Here is a 23,270-nt window from a genome sequence, read left to right as displayed (position 1 = left end):
ACACATTAATAAAATACATTAGTTATCTTTATTGCATTACAATGCATAGTTTCCTCTGCAGTCTTGTTGGAGTAATCGTGAATGAGTAAAGGCATATACACAACCAACTTTACTCAAGACTGTCAGCGCCGTGCATGCTTCACAGGTTTATGTTTAGCAAGATTCTGGACTAGTTTCTTGCCCCCGGTTTCACAGACAAGACTTAAGATTAGTCCCAGACTAAAATGCATGTTTGAGCTGTTTTAACTGAAAGCAACTTGCACTGACATATCTTAACCTATGTCTGTGCTATTGTTTTGTCTCAAGATGCACATCAGTAATGTTTATTTTTTCTTCCAAGGCATGTTTATAAAAGCTACTCATGTCCTAATTAAACTTAGGCCTAATCCTGGCTTTATCTAAACCCTGTCTGTGAAACCAGGCCTTGATGTTCTAGATTTCTGACAAACATGGCAGTGATTCGCAATGAGGTACGTAGTCTTCTTGTGAATTGGGGTGTAAAATGTGCTTAGTTTTCCTGGAAACAATGTAACAATGCAAAGAAAACATAATTTCTTTAAGCAAAATATTCATGTTCTTATCAGGTTTGGTGAGATTCACCCCTTTACTCTTGCTAAATGTGCTTGAAGTCATTCAAACAAGTAACTTTCTCCTTAGCATCCGCTGTATATAAATATATACATTTCTTAATGCCCATTGCTAGCTATTCATCTAAAATTGGTGATTTTATCCTTTAGTAATGTTTTACTAAGATGAACTGATTAGACACTAGATATTAAATGTATTGAAATACAAGTATGTAAATATCGCTCTAAACTATCTAATCTCTTATGCGCATAAAGCCAGGAAAATTTAATCTGACACCTGCGGCTCTTAGAAAATTAGTTAATGTCAGCTGGCGACTCTTCTCTTTCGGGTAATTGGCTGCTGTGTCTTTGATGGTCTTCAGTGTCCCCACATCTCCAGAACGTTCATCATTGCCATTGACAGGCTGCTGTGCTGAGCCAGTCGGTGTCAACATTGTTATAAGGGCTACATCTATACAGTGCGTAGTATTCCAACACTATAAAAATAGATAAACTGTACAAACGATTATTACAAATACATTCAAATGGCTATGTGCCATACTACATCTGTTAAGGAGGCATAATTGTGTAAAAAGGATCATCTTTGACTAATTCTACTATATTAAACAGGTTAAGGTTATTTGTGTTTATCACGTTCACAAATCTAACTAATCTAACTGGATATTCAAGTGGGAATGCATCTACAATGCACCATAAGTGCAAAATTAATAGCCTCAAACTAAATTCTACAAAAACAGTGTAGCATTTTAAGGGTTCCAACAATGGAATATAAAATATGCTATCATGCTGTCCATAGGATGTCACTTAGCACCTAAGGTTTGCAAACCCATTCTGCACAGTGAACGACAATGTCTCAGTGCAGCTTTTGTGCATAACCATTCACTATGCATGACATAGCTTACTAATGTAATAAATTAGGCAAATCAGATGCTACCCAGAACACTGTGGTTGAGGTACCAGCCAGTGTTCCACCAACTGGAGCATTAATTCACTGGAGTAACAGTCCATTTTCATATGCTGTCAGCTTGAATTCCTTGAGCTGCAAACATTTAGAAAATTAATTTCCTTAATGCATTTCAAAACATACTAAAATGCGTTGCATTTTTCCACTCTTACCTCTCGAAGAACCTATACTGGATAGAGGGGTCCTGTTGTCTCTTCAATCGGCTCTGAATTGTGGACAGAAAAAGTTGGGTAAGTTCTGAGTCCTGCTCTGAAAGAGTATTTTTGTTGTTAAAAAGAGGATATAATGTTAACATCTCACCACGTAAGGTCCTCCTTGACCTGCATTGATGTACTAGAACTCCAATGATCAAGGCTCCGAAAACAATTACGGCTGCCAGGACAGACAAACTTGTAATTGCTGCCACCCTCCAGGAATCTGAAGGCTCTATGGGTGGGCCTTAAAAAACACAGAACAATGTTACTGGAAGTCCTCCAGCTCTTCAGATCATACAGAAAGAATCTGGCCACTCCTTCTCTGTATGTTAGCTCTGACCTATTGCAAAACCATGTAGACCTACTTACAATGCATTCTCATGATTGTTAAAACGCATTCGTGATGGGAAGGATGGACCATTTTACTGATTTGGATATTTGAGTCTTGTTCAGCAAAATTAATTCCTCTTTATTCAAGTTATCTCATTCATTTGAGTGGAGTTATTTTAAATAGCCAAATGGGAAGATCAGACCATATTACCAACTTGAACAAGCTTACCAACTTTGAATCACTTGAGCAGATTTTAATTAAAATGTTAACCTATTTTAAATAGCCAAATTCCGTTTCATATGCAATCTTGATCATATTAGGAATTAGGGAAATCATAATGCAACCAAATATAAATTATGATAAATTATGAGTCGTTCGTTAATTTGCCTATCGCACGTGATAGGCCTAGCTATAACGCGATAAATATCGCTACTCTCAGAACAATTTTAAATTTGACAGGCTACATTATACTCACATGTGTCACATGATGGAGTTTTCGGGTACTGTTTGCATTCAGAACAAGGTACACACACTGAGACATCTCTATTCCAGAATTCAGATTTCTGACAGGGGGCTGAACAAAGAAGCACACAAAAAGGTGTCAGGTAGCGATACCACATTACAATGAAACGGTCAAAAACAACCTCTCTGCACAGGTTTCCTGATAACTTAGGGGTTTTGCACATGGTTAAATTATTATGTTTTACTACTGGAAAAGATCCAAGGGCTTTCTTCGCTCTGCCTCTTTTTCATATGAAATGAGATGGGAAATTCCGTTGAAGTGATGTGGTGGTGCACTCGCGGGGAAACGATATTACTCATGCTCTGTGTGCGTAAGCAAGTCTAAGCTGGCGGCCAGACTATGATGTGGCCCTGAGTGCATGCAAAGTGTCCCACTGCGAGAACTGAGGACATGGAAAAGTGACTTTAAGAGAATTAATGGGTCGGTGTGTCGTCAGTGAGAGTTGAAGTTTGTCTTGCGCACATGCTTGCAATCAGGGGAGGTACATAAGGGAAAATGCGGCAAGGCAGGTACCACAGAAAGCCTTTCACGAAAAACTCACAGCTGCGGTCTAGATGATAAACATCTGCAAGCTAATATCACCTGCTGCAGTAACCTACTATGTGACGTGACTGAAGATTCTAATGAAGACCTTTCTTAGGGGACGTCTTGATGTCTAATCCTTGTGAAGTGTAGTAGCCATTGATTACATGCCATCAAATGTAAATGATTGGTATTAGCAACCAAATTAAAATGAGTGAAACCGCATAGCCTACTGAATGTCACATCTTTTTTTGAGGTGTCGTGGGACGTAGCAGAACAATGTGCACTGCTCACATTGATTTATAATCTGACAAGACTTTTAAGGATGCATGACTCATCAAGTGTTTCACTGCATGCATGTCATACATTCAAGCACAGCACATACATTTGCATATAATTTAAAAAAAAAACTGTACAGGGTATAATGATTTACACTTCAGTGCATTCTTATCTGATGGTTGAGGTTGAGAATGTGGGCTGCTCATATAAAGATAGACTGTGGAGATACAGAGGAATACTGAAATCATGGTCCCATCACAACTTCACACTTGAGAAATAGAATAATATGTTCAAAGCCTTGCATGTTTTAGCATAGCAAGCTTAATTATCAGTAAAAATAAACTTGAATTTCAGATTGCAATGTCTTTAGCTCTCAGCCTTTGTAATCCAAGGACCCCCATTGTCAAAGTTAATATTTGAAGGCCCCCAGGCTAAGGTTCTTCCTCTTGTTCTTCTGCTGAAATGAGAGGTGCTTGTTTTTTCTAACTTCTTGAAGATTACATATCTGTATATAAAGTATAGGCTATACTCACTACACACCGCTCCAGCCAATCCCATTTAAAATAAAACATAAAATATTTGTGGGGATGAAATAGAAAACAAAACGGACAAATGTTTAAGTTTGTATAGCTGGTGGTGAGCTGAGCAATGTGTAAATTCCTGACTGTATTCAAATAATTCATGTTTTATTTGTTAAATAAATAATTATGATGATATCTTGAGGGCACCTTAAAAGTTTACTGAGGCCCCCTATTGGGCCTCAGCCCCCCCCTGTAGAGAACTTCTACAGTAGTTCTGTGATGATCTAAGCATGTTTTGATGTGCATGATTAAATCCATAAGACTTTAAATCTAATTTTTTCTTATAATGTAACTGTGACATGACATGAAACAGTTTACTGACTGCATTCAATTACTGCTTAACTATAAAGCCACTGAATATAACAAGGGCATATGGGCGCTTTCCAATGCATTGCCTAATAGTTTCCCATAGCAGACAATGCACTTCTTTTTTCTTTCCTGCAAGTGTTTTTATAATTAAAACTGTTCCAGAAGTAACATACACATGCCAAAGTAACAAAGACACTACAAGCCTCATGTTCCTCATGGAAAGCTGAAGCCTCTTGTGTTGCACTGTTCTCAGCTGGGCACAATACAACCCATGGAGTGGGTGGGAGTGAAATAAGAGCATTGGAATGCGGAACCGGTGGGAACTGCAACTGGTAAAGGAAGCTATTACGAATGAGGCAGTTCATCGTCATTAACGCCACTGACTCCACGTCTTCCCATGTTCATAGCAAGAGGACAAATGAGACAAAAGTTTGGAACTTTCTTCGGCCACGGAAAATCCATAAGATACGTCATACATATGCTAGGCTAGCCTATGTCATTACATGAAGATATTAAGCAAGTAAATGTGAATATTCTTACTTTTATCCGCGTTTATTCCATTAATAAGCGTGGCGACCAATAGAGTAATCCAATAGATGCAACGCAGCGCACCGGAATCCATTGATCTTTATTTATATTGAAATCAAAAAGATTTCTTCAAAAGATTAAAAGCCACAAACGGGTTTATAGCATAGCAAGAGCGCGCGTGTGAATGAACCACCCCAAACTTTCAGTCTTGTTTTAATAGCGCCCACACCCACGCGTTGGGTTCAACTCCTCTATGAGTCATTTCCTATGTACTGTACTGAGATTCATGGCTGTGTCTCCAGAAGCCCGTGTGCTGCCTATGTAGACCGCGTTTAGGACATCCGTGTGAATTAAAATCAGGGCTGAGATCCGGTTTGTTGTTAATTCATAGCCTACTGTTCACAGAGCATGCGAAATATTCAGCTCGAGTTGCGACCTAGAGCCGGTTCCTGTCATTTTTGAGCATGGAAAGACACCAAGTCTGTTATTTTAGTGAATCAAACCCATACTGCTTGACCACCAGTCATACTAGTGCATCAGATTCACAAAACGAATGACGCCGAGTCCTTTCCCTGCGAAATAAATCGGTTCTCTTTTAACCAAAATTCGCAGTTGTTAGGCTATTGAATTAATCAGAATGAATAAAATGTTAACTTTAGCCTATAGGCCATTGCATCGGATAAGAATTCCAAAATATTTCTTCCTGAAAAAAAAAAAAAGAGTTTAAATGTTAACTTTAAATGTTATGTTAAGTTATGAACAAACATTATTACAGTAACGTAATAGATAGACAGTTCTCAAAACGTCAGCACAAAGATCGTTCATGTAACGGTTTTTCCCCCCCGAAACATCTTAGTTGGACGTTCTAACATTTTTAAATGTCACTTAATTGTTTCAGAATGTTCAGAGAACATTCAAAAGTAACATTCTCACAATGTTTGCAAAATGATTCAATTGAACGTTGGTTTAACCTTAGCACAGCCAATCTTTTTTTCTTTTCTTTTTTTTTAACTGGATGATTTGAACGTTCAGAGAACATTTCATGACGAGTAAGGTTCGCAAAACGTTTTTTTTTTTTTTTGCTGGGTAGTTGCTAGGTTTTGAAACACGGCCACTGAATCTCTGTATTCAGCACGACGATTATGAAACAGTCAATGATGGTAGAGACGCACAACAACACAGCATGTTCTCTGCGAACAGTTTCGTTTTTACTTCCAAGAGAAGCTACATTTACGTGAAAGAGTACAACTCTATTACTAGGAAATATCCGCCATTATAAAATTGGTGATCTTACTGACGTAAATATCTGATGTCAGATCTACCAGGAAAAACTACTTCAAGGAATAAGAGTTTAAACGAAGACAATATGTGAAAAATAAGTACTTTCTGTAAAAGCACAAACGAGAGACCCCAGTCTCCCCGTGCAAAGTATGTTTGGGCAAAATGAGCACATTAAAGTCACCCCACCCAACTACGTAATTCACTGTCTCTGGTCCAAGGGAGCAAACAACAGTTCGGTGTTTGGCAGGCAGACTCACACAACGCAGACTGAGAGGAAAAGCAGCAAGACAGTTATTATTAATACGATCAGAACAGCAAGAGCATGGGTGTGGGGAATAACATAAGGTCAATTGCGCAATATAATGGAAAATATTTACATACATATTCCGGGCAAGAATTTGCAGTAAAAAAAAAAAAAAAAACATACACAAAGGGTAGGTTTATTCTCTCTCCTGTTATCCTCTTCTGATGCCTAATCATATGCAACTATGCATATCTAAACCATCTGAAGTTACTAAATCAACATGCATTACGGAAATAGGATTGTATTGGCAGAAAGCATATGGACTGTAATATTTCAGGGTATGTCCATGGAACATCCCGTTTCATCTTTTTCACATCACTGTTAAAATGAAAACTCAGCTTCATCTACCCAATTCATTGCAAAATCAAAACAAACACTTAACAATAGCTTTAACTGCATTGGGAAAACAATGCTTAAACACATTGCGTAATGACTCTATAAGATGTGTATAGGTTGACATCAAAGCAAAGAGCTGAGTTCACAAATACTTGTATCCAGTTTTTATTTTTAAAGGAAAATGTGCAATAGTTATTGACATGTTGGTGATGTATTATCTGCTGAGTGTTTGGGCATTAATGGTACCTGTCTAAAGCTGAATCAGTTGAGACAAATTTTCTTTTGCATGAATATTTCTTGGTCTCTCTGTTTTTTGTGTTTTTAAAGTCACTGCACCACAATCTTATGTTTCTAATTCTGCAGCTCTCCTCTGTCCACCCAGTACCCATCACATCTGTTCATTACTAACTTTAAGGGCTTCAATAACATTGAGTGTCACCATAGAAACTGACTGACTGACTGACTAACTACATTACTGGATAGAGTTACTGTATGACTCAAACGGATAAGGCCATAATTGTCAAAACAAAACAGTTTCTGTGAACTTTAAAAGTCTGTCACATTCTGTGGTATTATGACGTTTATGATATTTAGAAATTTGAGCAGATACAGTCTTTTTTTTTCATGAAGATTCAAAAATGCAAGTATAAAACAGAAAAAAGTAAGAGAAAAAAAAAAAAAACTCAATGGATTCCTCTGCAATGAAGGAGCACTGCGTGTGTGCTATAGACCATGACTACTTCACAACAGTTTCCATTCTGTCACTGTCTGTTTGGTCACTAGCACCACCTATCACAGATGGGCAAAAGTGGCCCTTTAGAGCATTTAAAAATACCACAGCATGGTAATCCTGTGCTTCAAGTCCACTTTCATCCCTTCTTTTCTCATCTATTGTTTTCAGTCCATCAAGAAGTCCACTCTAAATTAGGTGATGTAGATGCGGTGGAAGTCATTTGCTCCGAATGCAGCATTGCATTTGGGGCACTTCCTCTGGCGAGTGTCATAGCGAGTCTTCAAGCATTCATAGCAGAAGACGTGGAAACACTTGGTGAGGACAGTCTCCTTATCTCGTGTATTACAACAGGGACAACGCAATTTAGCCTAGAATGGAGACAACAGTCAGGTCAGGCACAAATAATACACTTATAAAGCTACTCTAACAGTCAATTTCAAATGTTTGAAAATTATTTCATAGACAAATTCTCCATAAAACTAAAATTTTGTTTAAATTTTTTTATTTTAAAGTATGAGTTGGACTAAATAGTACAGGAAAACAAGTGGCCAGCACACATGGGAACTCCTTTAAAAAAAACACCATCCCAGCTGGATTCCTCAAGATGAAAGAATGGTTGAAAGAATGGCTGAAAGAATGGCCACAGTGTGTAATCTACGCAACGCAGGCCTACTTTGAAGAAGCTAAAATTATATTATAGCTTTTTGGTAACAACAAATTTCTCATTCTTCCATTTCTATTTTCAGTATTTTGATGACTTCACTATTATTCTATAAAAAAAAATAATAATTTACAATATAGAATATATATTATACATGTGTGCATATATATACACACACACAGAGATATATATTTAATCTTTTAATTTATATATTTAAATTAATAAATATTATATACAGTCCTGTTCAAAGTTTGGGATTGGTAAGATTTTTCTTTGTTTTGGAAAGTCTCATGCTCCCAAGGATGCATTTATTTGCTCAAAATAATAGTAAAAACAGTAATATTGTGAAATATCACAATTTTGAATAACTGTTTTAAAAAAAAGAAAGAAGTCCTGTGAATTTACACCAGCCATTACATAATTTTAGTGTCACATGATCCTTCAGAAATCATTCTAATATGCTGATTTGGCACTCAAGAAACATTTTTATCAATGTGGAAAACAGTTGTGTTGCTGAATATTGGTGAGAATTCTATGATGAACAGAAAGTTTCTGTAGAAATCTTCAGCAATAGTAAAAATCTCTTTACTGTCACTTTTGATCAATTTAATGCATCCTTGCTGAATACAAGAGAATCCTACTGACTCCAGTAAAAGAACTAGCTGAGGGCACTAGTTTATGTTTGACTGGTTGTCTACATGAAAATAATCTTTGAAAAGCCAATCCTCACCTTATACTGATTAATTTCTTCTTGCAGAATCTCATCAGCATCTGTGTACACCTCAACCTTCTTCTGTTTCTCCAGCTTACGCCGCAGCCTGGACAAGTCCTCCTAAAAAACAAAACAAAAAACAGCATAGTTGTAGAGTTACACACACTGTTCCCACTCATTTGTATCCCAAACATATCTACAACACACGTGTCCATGTACCTGTGCTCTCTTGAGGTTGGCACTCTCCCTTTCACGGGCAGTGCGGTTGTCTAGTACTGAGGCTTGGATTTCTCTCAACTTGTTCTGAGTGTGTTCCAGCTGCACTTTAAGGTCCTCGGCCAACTGGGCCGCCTCCACCGCCTGAGCCATTGTGCAGAAAAAGCAGCATTAAACACACATCTGGAAAAACATGCTAATGGTTGGCTAAGCTGAGTCATGGTTGTCATGGACATCAGAACAGAGGTGGGCGTCTGTGATCTTTCCGGTTTTACCTTGCGCTTGTTGAGCTCCAGTGCTTGAGTGCGCAGCGCCAGCTCTTTCTCCAGAGTGGCCAGTGTGCTCTGCAGGACACCCTCCTTCTCTTCTAGTTTCTGGACTACCAGCAGCTGAGCGTCCACCTGGGAAGGGCAGTAAAAAGAGCAGATGATGCAACTAAATCATTATTGCAAAAACAGAAGTTATTAAACATATTACATGCAGGTTTACTCCCTCAAAAATGGAAAGGCCCCATCAATTTTAGCTTTCATTCTAGCAGGGATGGGCCGACTAGTTGACTATAAACCAACTAGTCAATTAGTTTATCTAGATTTTTGCTTTATTTTTTAGTTGCAGTACTTTGGTCTCCATTTTGAAAACTTTAAGGATATTTTTAAAGGACAGATGTGTGTATTTTTGAGTAAAGAGGAACATTAAGCTAAAAAAATACTGCAAATTAAAAAAAAGTTGAGACATCTGTTGTGCTCCCTACAGCTATTCAAAAGAACGGCAAACATTGTTTTTGTAAATCATTAGACCATTATACTGCTTCAGAGGCCTGTCCAAAAACAGTTGAAAAAAGCTTTCTAAGCTTTTGGACGCAGCCTAGTAGACTAGTTTTTCATAAAACCCACCAACAAGTAGATTATGAGAACATGTTTGTTTTTGTTAATCCGTAAATTCTTGCCTGGACACATGGCTTTTTTTCTTGCACACCTGAGTTTTGAAAGTGAGCACTTGGTCTGCCAGCTCCTCTTTTTCCTCCCGCAGAAGCTTGTAAATCTGGTTGGATTTGATTCTCTCACTCATCAGTTTAAAGTTGGCATCATCTTTCTCTCGGAGTTGCTGCATGAGCCTGCTGTTCTGCTCCTGCATGTCTTCAAACGCCTGACCCGTCACATCCATCTCGCTCAGCAGAGCCTCTTCCTCCTGAAAGGTCCACACGGGCACTGTCAGTGCACTAGCTTTAAAGCTACAGAGGTTGTTGAACTAGAAAGATTCTAACACAATTGTTTACAATAACTAGGTTTACCAACTAGACACACCACCTGTTTAGTAGCAGCCAGTTTTTTCTGTAAGTGTTCGATGGTCTCCTCGGCCACACGGATCTTGCGGAGGGCATCTTCATCTGCCAGTTTCTTGCTTTCTTTCCTTTCCCTCTCCTCGAGTTCCCGCACTCGCTGCCTCAACTCTTCCACCTACCAGACAATGTTGATATTAGAATTAAGAGAAGGACCACCCTAAGTGAACTGCATGTTAATGGTTTTGCCTCACAGAAAGACAACAAGGCTTTGTGGGCTCACGTACCTCTGCTTTGGACTTCTTTTCTGCGGCCATGAGTTGCACTTTGTCTCGCTGCTCCTTTGGGGCTGATTTGTACATGTCTAGCAGTAGTTTCATTTCCTTCTGAGACTCCTGAGCTTTTCTGTTGGTGTGACGCAATTGATATGGGGGTAAGGTGACAGATCTTAAGTTCATTAAATGCTATATAATAGCATTTAAAAGACGATATTATAGCTGCCAAAAATAAAGCACATTAAAATACAACACAAAGTGAAATGCTTTTTGTCTTCTTTTTAAATTGTATGTTTTATTATTAATTATTTATAAAAAAAGAAAACGCGTGTGTGTGTGTGTGTGTGACTTGCATTGATATTTTGTTATGTAATGCAATTAATTTTTAGGTAAGAGCAAATACTTCTTGGGGCCACTGTATATTAATTATGATTGTCCATTTATATCCAGCAAGATTGATAAAATAGCAGATAATATTAAATCAAGCAGTATTGAGAATTATAATTAAGGCTGAAAGATGTACTTGAGCTCTCCTCTCAGCATCTTCAGCGCATCAGAGTCCTTCCTTTTCAGCTCATCACTGCGCTGTCTCTCCCGTTCTCTTTCTCGCTCCCTCTCTCTCTCCGCCTCCCTCTCTCTCTCCCGCGCCCGTTGTCTTTCCAGCTCTCTCCTCCTCTCTTCCTCCTCCTCCTGGTCCTCATCTTCCTCTTTCTTTACCTCCAGTCCTCCATCACCCACGCTTTCGTCCAACATCAGTGCACCTGTATCTCCACTCTGGCACTTCAACTGAAAAACAACAGGAGTGACATTTTTTACAGAGAACAATATTTAGTGAAAATTAAATGACTTTGAGGAAAGTAACAGCTCACATATACAATAACATAAGTGCACTGAATGGTAAATTAGCTAGTCAAATATTTTTTTCTGAGGGGGGCAGGGGGGGAATCATACATGCCTTTTCTTTTACATTTAGAAATTACTTTTTAAAGAGAATTACAAATGAAGAATGGTAATTTATTATACAAAAATATTAAATAATACTAATAATAAATATACACACACATTTGTTGTTTCTCTTTTTGTTTTTACACGCGTTCATAATTTCTTTGTGATATCACAAATAAAACAACTGACTCCACAACTATGCAATATTCTTACAAAATCTTTAACAAATTGAATAATATATTTGAATAAAGGGGGAAGATGGGCTTTCATAAATATGGTAATTTGATCATTTGGGTACTTTTGTTGCAGGAGCATACACAAAGCACAGGGAGGCTATATAGCACAAATAAGTACAATCGAAAAAAGAGAAAAAAACTAAACAAAAACACTGCTTAAAGTTTTTCATGTGAGTCTAACGGTAGTATTTGGGTAAGAAATACTACAGAAATTAAAGCAATCAAATGTTTAAATAACACTGAAAAGTCTTCATTTTAAAAATAAATACAGAGTAATGCTTACAATTAGTTACAAAAAGTTGCAAAGAGTGACTTTCTCTTTGTCTATTGTTCTATTGTGTATATATATACAGTGAGGAAAATAAGTATTTGAACACCCTGCTATTTTGCAAGTTCTCCCACTTAGAAATCATGGAGGGGTCTGAAATTGTCATCGTAGGTGCATGTCCACTGTGAGAGATATAATCCAAAAAAAAAAAAATCCAGAAATCACAATGTATGATTTGTTAACTATTTATTTGTATGATACAGCTGCAAATAAGTATTTGAACACCTGAGAAAATCAATGTTAATATTTGGTACAGTAGTCTTTGTTTGCAATTACAGAGGTCAAACGTTTCCTGTAGTTTTTCACCAGGTTTGCACACACTGCAGGAGGGATTTTGGCCCACTCCTCCACACAGATCTTCTCTAGATCAGTCAGGTTTCTGGGTTGTCGCTGATAAACACGGAGTTTGAGCTCCCTCCAAAGATTCTCTATTGGGTTTAGGTCTGGAGACTGGCTAGGCCACGCCAGAACCTTGATATGCTTCTTACAGAGCCACTCCTTGGTTATCCTGGCTGTGTGCTTCGGGTCATTGTCATGTTGGAAGACCCAGCCTCGACCCATCTTCAATGCTCTAACTGAGGGAAGGAGGTTGTTCCCCAAAATCTCGCAATACATGGCCCCGGTCATCCTCTCCTTAATACAGTGCAGTCGCCCTGTCCCATGTGCAGAAAAACACCCCCAAAGCATGATGCTACCACCCCCATGCTTCACAGTAGGGATGGTGTTCTTGGGATGGTACTCATCATTCTTCTTCCTCCAAACACGGTTAGTGGAATTATGACCAAAAAGTTCTATTTTGGTCTCATCTGACCACATGACTTTCTCCCATGACTCCTCTGGATCATCCAAATGGTCATTGGCAAACTTAAGACGGGCCTTGACATGTGCTGGGCTTAAGCAGGGGAACCTTCCGTGCCATGCATGATTTCAAACCATGATGTCTTAGTGTATTACCAACAGTAACCTTGGAAACGGTGTTCCCAGCTCTGTTCAGGTCATTGACCAGCTCCTCCCGTGTAGTTCTGGGCTGATTTCTCACCTTTCTTAGGATCATTGAGACCCCACGAGGTGAGATCTTGCATGGAGCCCCAGTCCGAGGGAGATTGACAGTCATGTTTAGCTTCTTCCATTTTCTAATGATTGCTCCAACAGTGGACCTTTTTTCACCAAGCTGCTTGGCAATTTCCCCGTAGCCCTTTCCAGCCTTGTGGAGGTGTATAATTTTGTCTCTAGTGTCTTTGGACAGCTCTTTGGTCTTGGCCATGTTAGTAGTTGGATTCTTACTGATTGTATGGGGTGGACAGGTGTCTTTATGCAGCTAACGACCTCAAACAGGTGCATCTAATTTAGGATAATAAATGGAGCGGAGGTGGACATTTTAAAGGCAGACTAACAGGTCAGAATTCTAGCTGATAGACAGGTGTTCAAATACTTATTTGCAGCTGTATCATACAAATAAATAGTTAAAAAATCATATATTGTGATTTCTGGATTTTTTTTTTTTTAGATTATGTCTCTCACAGTGGACATGCACCTACGATGACAATTTCAGACCCCTCCATGATTTCCAAGTGGGAGAACTTGCAAAATAGCAGGGTGTTCAAATACTTATTTTCCTCACTGTATATATATATATATATATATATATATATATATATACACACACATATATATATATATATACAGAGAGAGAGAGAGAGAGATGTATCTGTGTGTGATTTAGTGGTATAAAATAATATTTGTAATTGTATGTTTCCAACTCAAAATTCTATGATCGTGGGAAAACTGTCAACGAAGACCAGTATGAGAAATACCTTGTTTATTTCCATCTGTGTCTCACGTAGTTTCCTCTTATATCTCTGCACATCCCCTTTCAGCTGATGATTATGGTTCTGCAGACTGCTGATTAAGTGTCTCATTTCTCTGTTTATTGGGCCTGAAAGAAAAGAAAAGAAAAAAAGAGAGAGAGAGATGGGTATGCTGATAGTCATTCTAATACAATTACAGACGTCTCGGCTCATGATGCTTAGATAAAAAGTGAACACCAGCCAAAACTGAACAATCAGAGAAGTGATGACAGGATACACCACCCCCACAGACTTCCTCGCTACAGTCATGGTTACTGTAAAGCAAATGGGCCTTGGAAATATTCACCACTAAGGAATCCCACCTCACCCGCAGGGCATGGCAACCGAAAAGAATAAAATCAAATTACTTGTATCAGTGACATTACCTGCTTGCTCATTGGCAGCAAGATTCTGTTCAAACTCTATCCGTAGCATTTCATACTCCTTGCGCACCTGGGCCAGCGTGTCCTCAAGCTGGATGACCTCAGTGCGTAACTTCTTCTGAAGAGACAACTCATCACTCTACAAACAGAGAGAATGACATTCAAACAATCACAAAAAACATGCTCAGATATGACTACCAGCAATCATTTGTCCAATCATTTGTCCAATCATCCCTCTCACCTCCATGTGCTCTATCTGCCGCAGGTGAGCGTTTTTGGCTGTCAGCAGCAGAGCTCTGGCTTCATCCAGCTGGGTCTTCACACTCAGAGACTCATTGTACAGCAGAGAGAACTGTGATTGGAGGCACTTGTATTCTGGCGTCTCCTTCAACACTTCCTCTGGTATATTCCTCAGATCCATCTACAAAGGGATGTAGAGGTCAGTAAAAAATGTAATCCTTTTTTTGTACTCTTATTGAACTCTCATTGAACTCTACCACCTTCAGTTTCTCGCTCTCCCGAACAGCTTCCTGTAATTCTTGCTGAAGTTTCTCAAGCTCTGCCATGCGGCTGTTGGCAAGTTCCTGGTTTTGCTCTAACTCGGCATTCAGAGATTCAAACTGATAGTAGAGAATTACTCGTTAGACAAACTGACGTACAAATCCCAGATTGCAATCAGGTCTACATCATTCTAATTAATCAAAATTATCTCATGATATATTCACACAATTGTTTGTTATGGTTAACTAAAACTAACATAAATCCTTTTAGACAACTGAAATAAAGTGAAAATAAAAAAATTATATATATATATATATATATATATATATAACATGAAAAATAGAAATGTTGCCTTGCCAACTAACTGAAATAAATAAGTTGAAGTACTAAAATTTCAAAAACTGAAATAAAAAGAAAAGTTAAATAGAAATATAAAACAATAAAAATGACAATCAGAAAGATAATACAAACTTTAAAATAAGGAAAACTAAAAAAATATATAAAAAGATAAAAGCTAAAATTCTAAATGTATACATTATATAATTTATTAAATAACAACACTGTTACCTTCTGTATACTGAGTGTGATTTGACCACCTGGTAACCCACCAGAACTGCCAGTGGCATGGTAACCGGAATTAAGCTAATTTGGGGGGAACAAAACACACATATTCAAGCAATGAATAAATAACAATCGTATTGCTAGTAATACTAAACTGTGTCTACAGTTAATGATGAAACAAGATTAGTATAATTTCCTGCAATACAATTTCCTTACTCACAGGAAGTACTGCTAAATGAGCAAACAGCACATAATACATTGATTACTACGAAGGATCAAGAATGGCAAAGAAATACATTGCATGAAAACTGAAAATGTTTGTTCTATTTCAAATTCAGGGAAGCTAAATAAAATTAATTGCTCAGCATTAAACAAGATGAAACAGTGATTTCTGAGATAAAGGGAAAGCTGACCTGCTCCAGAGCTTCTGCTAGGTGTTTATTCAGCTTCTGCTCTCTCTTACGGAGTTTTTCGATGTCCCACTGCAGGTCCTCCACAGCCGTTTCCATTTCAGACACTTTAGTCTCAGAACTCGTAACTTTGTCAACCAGTTCATTATACTGTGGAAGCAAAGACTGGTCTTAAGGACAGTGCAAAGGGTGCAAAACACATATCACATATATCACACTCCTGTTCAAAAGTTTGGGGTTGGTAAGATTTTATTCATGTTTTTGAAAGAAGTCACTTATGTTCACTAAGGCTGCATTTATTTGAACAGTACAGTAAGAACAGTAATATTATTACTTTCATTTTCAGCAGACATTACTGTATTTTCAGCAACCATTCTTAGTATCAAATGATCTTTCAGAAATCATTCTACTATTCTGATTTGGTGCTCAAGAAACATTTCTTATTATTATCAATGTTGTATTGTGTAATATTTTTGTGGAAACCCAATAACATTTCTTTCATGATTCTTTGATGAATAGAAAGTTTTAAAAAAATAACATTTATTTAAAACAGTTTTATTGTAATAATATTATAAATGTAATATTTACATTTTAACGTTAAGGATTTACGTTTCCTAGCTGAATAATAGTTTAAATTCGTTTTTTTTTTTTTTTTATCTTACAAACCCCAAACCTTTCAATGGTAGTGTATAACTAAGTAAATATACTGTAAATAAAATTTGGTCAAACAAAACTAGGCTATCAGATACCTCTAATGACATTTTGTGGTGTTTCCCTTGAAGGGAGGAAGCAAGGTCTTGCAGTCGAATATTTTCCTCTAGAAGTGTGCGGTTTGTGGCAATTATCTCTCGCTGACTGTCATCTTCACAAACTGATTAGAACGTAAAGTACAAGAGCGATAGTTTAGTGTTTGTTCAAACAGTGATCAAACTAAAACTTTATTCTGGAATAAACATTTTGTGCTTTGAAAATCATAGCAAATGAACTCTTATTTTACCAGCTGACTCCACTCTAGTACACAGCTCGTCAATGCTGCTATGCAGGCGGTCAAAGATGCAGACCATGCAGGCCACACCACCCTTGCTGAACTGCATCCTGTCCTGTAGCTGCAGTGTCAGCTCCTCCTCGCTGCTATTATCCAGAGTTGCCAGGAAAGCCTTTGCGCTCACGCTGAGAGGTGGTGGAGGTGGAGGGGCTACAAAACAGATCAAATGCAATATGAATGTAAATGGTAAAAGCTGCTATAGGCAGGCTAATAGAAACTAGATGCATTATTGTTTCGTTTATGGTCTGAGTATCTTGAGTATTTATTTTGATACATGAGGCTTTTATGGCTTATAAAGTATTATGTTATGAGAATATGGAGCTCACACTCGAAGAGAATCTAAATTTTACTCGGAGGCCAAAACGGAGCAAAAATATGCAATTTGGTGCATTTGCTGTTATGGCCCAAAAAAATAAGATGAAATTCTGACCAATTGTAATGTAAATCAATAGCCGCATTTACATTACATGGTTCAAGTGACCCAATTCCGTTTTTTTCCTCCCATACGGCACAGATCGGATATGACCCACAAACGTGTAAAGGCCCGTGCACACCAAGGAAGATAACTATGAAGATAACAATAAAGTTATAGTTCTAAAAATCGTTCTCAATATTAACGAATAGGAGAGTTCACACCACAGCTATAACAATAAAGGCACAGAGAAACTATATCGCTGGAATCCCTTTCAGGACAATTTATCCTGCTGATGAACGATAAAAACATTGACAGCCAATCAGAATCCATCCTGCTGTAACAAGCTCGAGCTTTTAAAGTGGCAGACGAGCAAGAGCTTAGAATAAACAGAACGACATTGTCTGCTGGTGTGGACGCTAACATAGTCATCGTTCTTGGTGTGAACGGGCCTTAAGCAGGAAAAAAGCACACGGATTCTGATATTGGCTTTAGGCCTCATTCATAAGAGGAAATAAATCTGATATGAATTGGATACGAGCATTTGCATCTGCCATATAAGCTGACAGATCAGATATTACGATCAATGCCAGTCGTACATCATTGAAAAAGCACCAGTGGCAAATGACATCAACTCAGGTGGACACCAACTGCTTTTTTCAATGCCCAGGCTGCAACAAGGGCTCTCCTCTTTTTTTCTCCGCCATAAGAGACCAATGTTTTGCTGACCTTTAAAGATGTTGCAGAAAGCAAAAGCTTGTATTATCATTTCATCTGCATCCATAGAAAATCGTGCCATTTTTACTTCCTTTCAGCCGAAGCTTTTCCTGGACAGTAAGTTTTATAGGGTTAATAGGATAAATGTATAAACTAGTGTTGTAGTCAAGACCACATAAACCAAATCAAGACCAGCGTGTGTCGAGACCAAACCAAGACCAAGACAGGGTGAGACAGAGTCAACACCAAGACCAGACCAGCACTCCTAAATTTCATCTTAAAAGGTCCACATTTACTGCTTGACAAATGTATTATAGTTACTCAATACATACAGTAAGAATAAACAGAAGTTTGCATCTGAATTGGTACAATTACAACTGCATAAATAATGCTGAGATGTTTTAAAAATAACATTCTGAATAAAGAAATATGATGGAAAAATAAAATGATACTAAACCCGCCAGTAGGTGGCGGCAAATCACTTAATGAGTCACGGAATCATATATTCAAACGATTTGTTCGAAGCAGCTGATTCATTCAGTAAGGAAACACAGATGTGTGTTGAGATAAAATCAAGTCCTCTTAGTCCGAGACAAGACCAAGTACAAATGTGGTCAAGAACGAGACCTTCAAAAAAAGACCAAGACTTAAGTAACACTGGTATAAACTATGAATAAACTCTTTATTTTAAATGTTGTGCAAATGGCATCGGAGCCTAACTCAGTATATTTACCGGGAATTCCATCCTTCACTGGTACATCAGCCAGCTTCTCCTCAGAGTCAGGCGGCTGCTGTTGCTTCTCTTGCTCCTGTGTCTGTTCCTTTTCTTGCACTGGTTGTTGTGGTGGTTCTTCCACCCCCTCAGGTGGAGGCCGGGGTAGGCCATCATCCACTTCCATTGGGGCCGGCAAAGGAGCAGAAGGTTCAGGAGCAGGAGATGGAGCTACAGCAGGAACTGGGACGTCTGCCGGAACAGGAGGGGTGGCAGGGGTCTGGACAGGAGCTGGGGCATCCTTGGGCTCTACATGCTGCAGCAATTCATGGATATTTTCCTCAAGCTGTGAAAACAGAGTTCAAATAAGTCCTTACAATATTACTATTATCTATCTATAAATTAACGTCTGTATGTCTGTGTGTGTGTATGTCTGTTAACCACATATCTCTCGAACCGTTCTCGCTACGGTCACGAGTAAGTGCAGCGCCAAGTTTGACGTTGTTTGGATGAGAAATGCTAAAGATATTGTTAAATATATCATTTTTTTAAAGGTTGTGGTTTAAAAATAAACATTCTGACATTAGAGGGTTGTATCGGTCAAAGAAGCCCCAAGAAGATTGTGGTTTAAAAATAAACATTCTGACATCTGCCAGCTACACTGTTTACTTCTGAATTTTACAGTTTGGTTCCTTCTGAATATTATAGTTTGGTTCCTTCTGAATATTATATTTTGGTTCCTTCTGAATATTATAGTTTGGTTCCAGAATGTGATAAATCCATTTTGATTAATTTGAGTAAAAATGTGTTTTCTTTACCAAGAAAGTGGCAAGATGAAAAACACTATTTTCTGTTTAAAACTTTCACATAGTATCTTTAGGTTATAATATCATAAAAAATTCTAATCCAGATTTGGATTTTCAAAGATCTATTATAAAAACGGATTTTTTCCCCCAAAAATGCAATAAATTCAAGACACTTTTTTTTCAAAATGCTATCATATTGAAACTGTTGAAATCAGCCATCACTAAGAAATATCTCCTGAACTTTTTTGACGGCGATCAGCTCACAAAAACTGATTTTGCACGGGCACTTTGCACTGCTCCCTGAATCGACGCGCTTATTCATTTGTGGATGTTAACAGAATCTGTAAGTCAGCTATGCTGTTTACTTCTGAATATTATATTTCATTCTGGTGCGCTTAAAGTTATCGCTACTGTGTAACGATAGCCTATGCTATTCACCAACTAAACATATCCTATTCAATGTGTTCACAGTCTCTTTCACGGGCATCATTTGTAGTAGCCTATTCACAAGCTTCCTCAAGCATAGCGTTTTCTCGGAGTTCACTGTGTGCTTTCTACCATGCACAAATATGTGTGTAATTGTAACAATGAGCACTCAAACACACCAAACCAACAATTACTAAAAACACACTCAAAAACTGATTTTGCACGGGCATTTTGCACTAGCACTTAGAAGGTTGTGGTATTCATAAACACTTAGTCAGCTACACTGTTTACTTCTGAATATTATAGTTTATTCACAGCCATCATTTGTAGTAACCTAGCCTGCTCCCTGAATTCAATGCGTTCACAGTCTCTTTCACGGGCACCAAACCAACAATTACTAAAAACACACACAAAAAACGATTTTGCACGGGCATTTTGCACTAGTCTGTTATAATAGATGTCATATATGGAATGTATATTTTGATTCTTTCATGTTTTGTATTGTTATTATTGTCATTGTATAGCATTGGAAGAAAAGAAGAGTGGTGAACCTGAGTCCAACAGCGGTTGACGATAAGCAGGGTGGTGTCATCAGTGGCCTGCCTCTTCTCCAGTTTCTCAATCTTCTCCCTCAACTCATCCTCCAAAGCCTGCCTCTGTTCAAGGCGTTCGCAGAGCTTCTTGTTCTTGAACTGAATGACCTTCATGTCCATCTCCTCCTGCACAAAAATATTTGGGGTAAAATGACACAAGTCAATCTTATCTACAAAGGTTTTGAAGGTTATGACAGAATGTTTAAAAAACACTACCAATCAAAAGTATTGGGTCAGACTTTTATTCAGTAAGGATGCATTGATCAAAAGTGACAGTAAAGACATTTACAATTTTACAAAAGATTCAAATATTTCTATTTCAAATAAATGCTGTTCTTTCTATTCATCAAAGAACCCTGGAAAAAAAAATATCACGGTTTTGATAAAAATATTATGCAGCACAACTGTTTTCAACACTGATAATAAAACTGATCAACACACATACTGTAGTAAAGTAGTATGACGTGAAAGAATGACATGAGGGTGAATAAATTAAGAAACAATTTAAAGTTGGGGAATAGTCATTTGACATGCTTTGCGATTAGAACTGTGATTGATAGCATTGATCATCTGGGGTGTTTATGTGCTGGAGCGACACTCCTCAAAGTGAAAGCACAAACATCATTTAAATCACCATATCACATTTTTAGTTTTTGTAGTATGACGACTTTTAGATAGTTTATTCTTATAATTTAAGTGGTATTGAGAGACAGGACATAGTGGAACTATCAGGAGTATCTGTGTGTGCGCTGCTTGTCTGTGTAAGAGATCAAACTGAAAGTGTAGTACTGCATGAGAAAAAAATGAAACTTTATGGAGTTTCAGTGACTGAACTACATTAAACTACTATATATAATGTATAATAATGCAATGGTGGAATATTTGCGGGTGCTGAAAATGCCAAATGTCTGATTTTAAAAAGGGGCCAATATTATTTTTATTATTATTCCGTGAACGAGTGCAAGCATGTGTGTCTAACACAATTCTTTATTTTTAGCTTCAGAATCATGAATATTTTTATTCTGGTGTCACCATTGCCCTGTGCATTGGGGACCAAGACCAAGTCTAATCCTAGTCAAGTTCACCTCTGATTAAATAACAAATTCAGTAAAAAAGTTATTGTAACTTTTTACCATATGTAATAAAAACTCTTTATTTTGGCTTAAAGTATCACAATAGTATCATGTCATGAGTTCAGTATCGTGAATTGCATCAAATTGTGACATGAGTGTATCGATACACCCCTAATTGAGGGTGATTGTTTTTAATGATGTCTATGTTAAAAACACACAAAATATTGCAAGACTGCACCCAACAGCTACAACGCATTTTGTTTTGGTACATGAAACATACCGTAGAAGAAACTCCTCCAATGCGGATGGGCTCAATGAGAGTGGTGGTAGTCTTCTCCTCTTTCTTCATCTTTTTTTCAGGTGCGCCAGGAGGACTATCCCCTCCTGAGGGGCGCTTCCCACCCCCTGTGCCAGACATGCTTCCCTACAAAATTCACAGTGTTAGACAGACTATTATTATATTATTCAGAACTACAACAGATGCAAATGTAAGGGTAAGCATCAATTTCTTAAAAAGCACAGGCAGTTTTGTTAAATTAAAGGTTCAACCAAACTGTCATCATTTAATCCCCATGTTGTTCCAAAGCTGTATGACTTTTTTTCATTTGTGGGACAAACAAAGTGATGTTAGGCAGAATGACAGCCTCAGTTATCATTCACTTTCATTGTATGGGGGAAAACAAAGATGCCTGCACAACATCTCCTTTTATGTTCTAAAGAAAACCAGAAAGTCATACATATTTGAACATAATGGTGAGGAAAAGGAAGTGATTGATATTTTTTAGTTTTGGGTGAACTATCACTTTAACTAAATAATTTTACATTGTATAGTTCCAAGACAGCTATTAGTACTGACGATATCAAACAAAGACCACCGTTAAAGAGATTTTGCGCAGGTAATTTCTATCTGGCATAAAATTGAAAATATTATTTAACGATAACAATAAGAAGATTTAAGCTGAAACACTTATGGTGTAATTCAGTTTTGAAATTTTCTGTCATATGCTGGTTAACACGGCGGACGTCTTCGATCTATTTCATATTTATTGGATTATTACATAATGAAACAAACTATAAAGAAGATTTCATAGTCATAATACGCAGGGCACATATTTATGCAGTAAAACTTTTTTCCAATTAATTTAAGGCAACAGTGACGCTTTGAGTGAGTTTAGCTTCGATGCTAGCTAAAGCCTAGCAAGCGAGATACAACGGTCAAAAGCATGGGTCTTTTTTACATTATAAATTGCATTATGTTAGAACTATATGTCGCACGTCATACTACAACGTTTTAGGTACTCCGCAGTTAAAAACGTGTATTAAAATAGATTTGTGTTAGTGACTTTTTCGCAACCAGAAACAAACCTCTGCTCCGACCGGAAAACAGGAAGAACAGTAGATATGTGAACACTGACACTACAGGACACATTTTTGTCTATCAAAATAAAAGTGAGCGGGTATAGACAGGCCCTAACATATATGTAAAACACTTTGTTTGTAGCACTCATACCTTTTTAGACATTTGTTGTGATCACAGACGTATTTGCTCGAAGTGAGCTATTTGAACAACGTTTGGTAGTGGACTCTTTCGTGCTAGTCTGATACTTTACGTCACTTCCTCTACATCCCAGTGTGAAAATAAAAGTTCTTAAATGTTGTT

General features: G+C 37.7%; 1 protein-coding gene across 3 annotated transcripts; it reads right to left on the bottom strand.

Annotated features, from left to right (window-relative positions):
* Window positions 1-9: 9 nt before the first annotated feature.
* On the bottom strand, window positions 10-23,144 carry rnf40 (ring finger protein 40). Of its 3 annotated transcripts, none has more exons than XM_082151774.1 (24): window positions 23,121-23,144; window positions 21,891-22,034; window positions 20,496-20,663; window positions 18,734-19,058; window positions 16,824-17,021; window positions 16,576-16,697; window positions 15,830-15,976; window positions 15,423-15,497; window positions 14,855-14,974; window positions 14,596-14,775; window positions 14,358-14,493; window positions 13,939-14,060; window positions 11,139-11,401; window positions 10,628-10,745; window positions 10,366-10,518; window positions 10,037-10,249; window positions 9,337-9,462; window positions 9,065-9,205; window positions 8,864-8,965; window positions 4,831-7,840; window positions 2,552-2,650; window positions 1,852-1,989; window positions 1,704-1,756; window positions 10-1,626 (listed from the first exon to the last, which is right to left on the bottom strand). In XM_082151774.1, exons 1-20 carry the CDS (start codon window positions 23,130-23,132, stop codon window positions 7,664-7,666), a joined length of 3,042 nt encoding a protein of 1,013 aa, XP_082007900.1. In that variant the 5' UTR covers window positions 23,133-23,144; the 3' UTR covers window positions 10-1,626; window positions 1,704-1,756; window positions 1,852-1,989; window positions 2,552-2,650; window positions 4,831-7,663. The 3 variants fall into 3 exon arrangements, with proteins under 3 accessions (XP_082007900.1, XP_082007901.1, XP_082007902.1); XM_082151775.1 differs by having other exon boundaries at window positions 10,369-10,518; XM_082151776.1 differs by lacking the exon at window positions 23,121-23,144 and adding an exon at window positions 22,976-23,023.
* Window positions 23,145-23,270: the final 126 nt, after the last annotated feature.

Source organism: Leuciscus leuciscus (genome assembly GCF_965113295.1).
Source record: "Leuciscus leuciscus genome assembly, chromosome: 21".
Taxonomy (NCBI): Eukaryota; Metazoa; Chordata; class Actinopteri; order Cypriniformes; family Leuciscidae; genus Leuciscus; species Leuciscus leuciscus.
Note: the sequence above shows the minus strand (reverse complement) of the source record. Positions and strands in the feature narration are given on the sequence as shown.

Bases quoted from the DNA above. Each gene is read 5' to 3' on its own strand.
- rnf40 (XM_082151774.1), bottom strand. The intron at 14,061-14,357 runs GTAATGTCACTG...CTTTTCTTTCAG, and splicing joins TGCTGCCAATGAGCAAGCAG to GCCCAATAAACAGAGAAATG. The intron at 10,519-10,627 runs GTACGTGAGCCC...ATTGTCTGGTAG, and splicing joins AAAAGAAGTCCAAAGCAGAG to GTGGAAGAGTTGAGGCAGCG.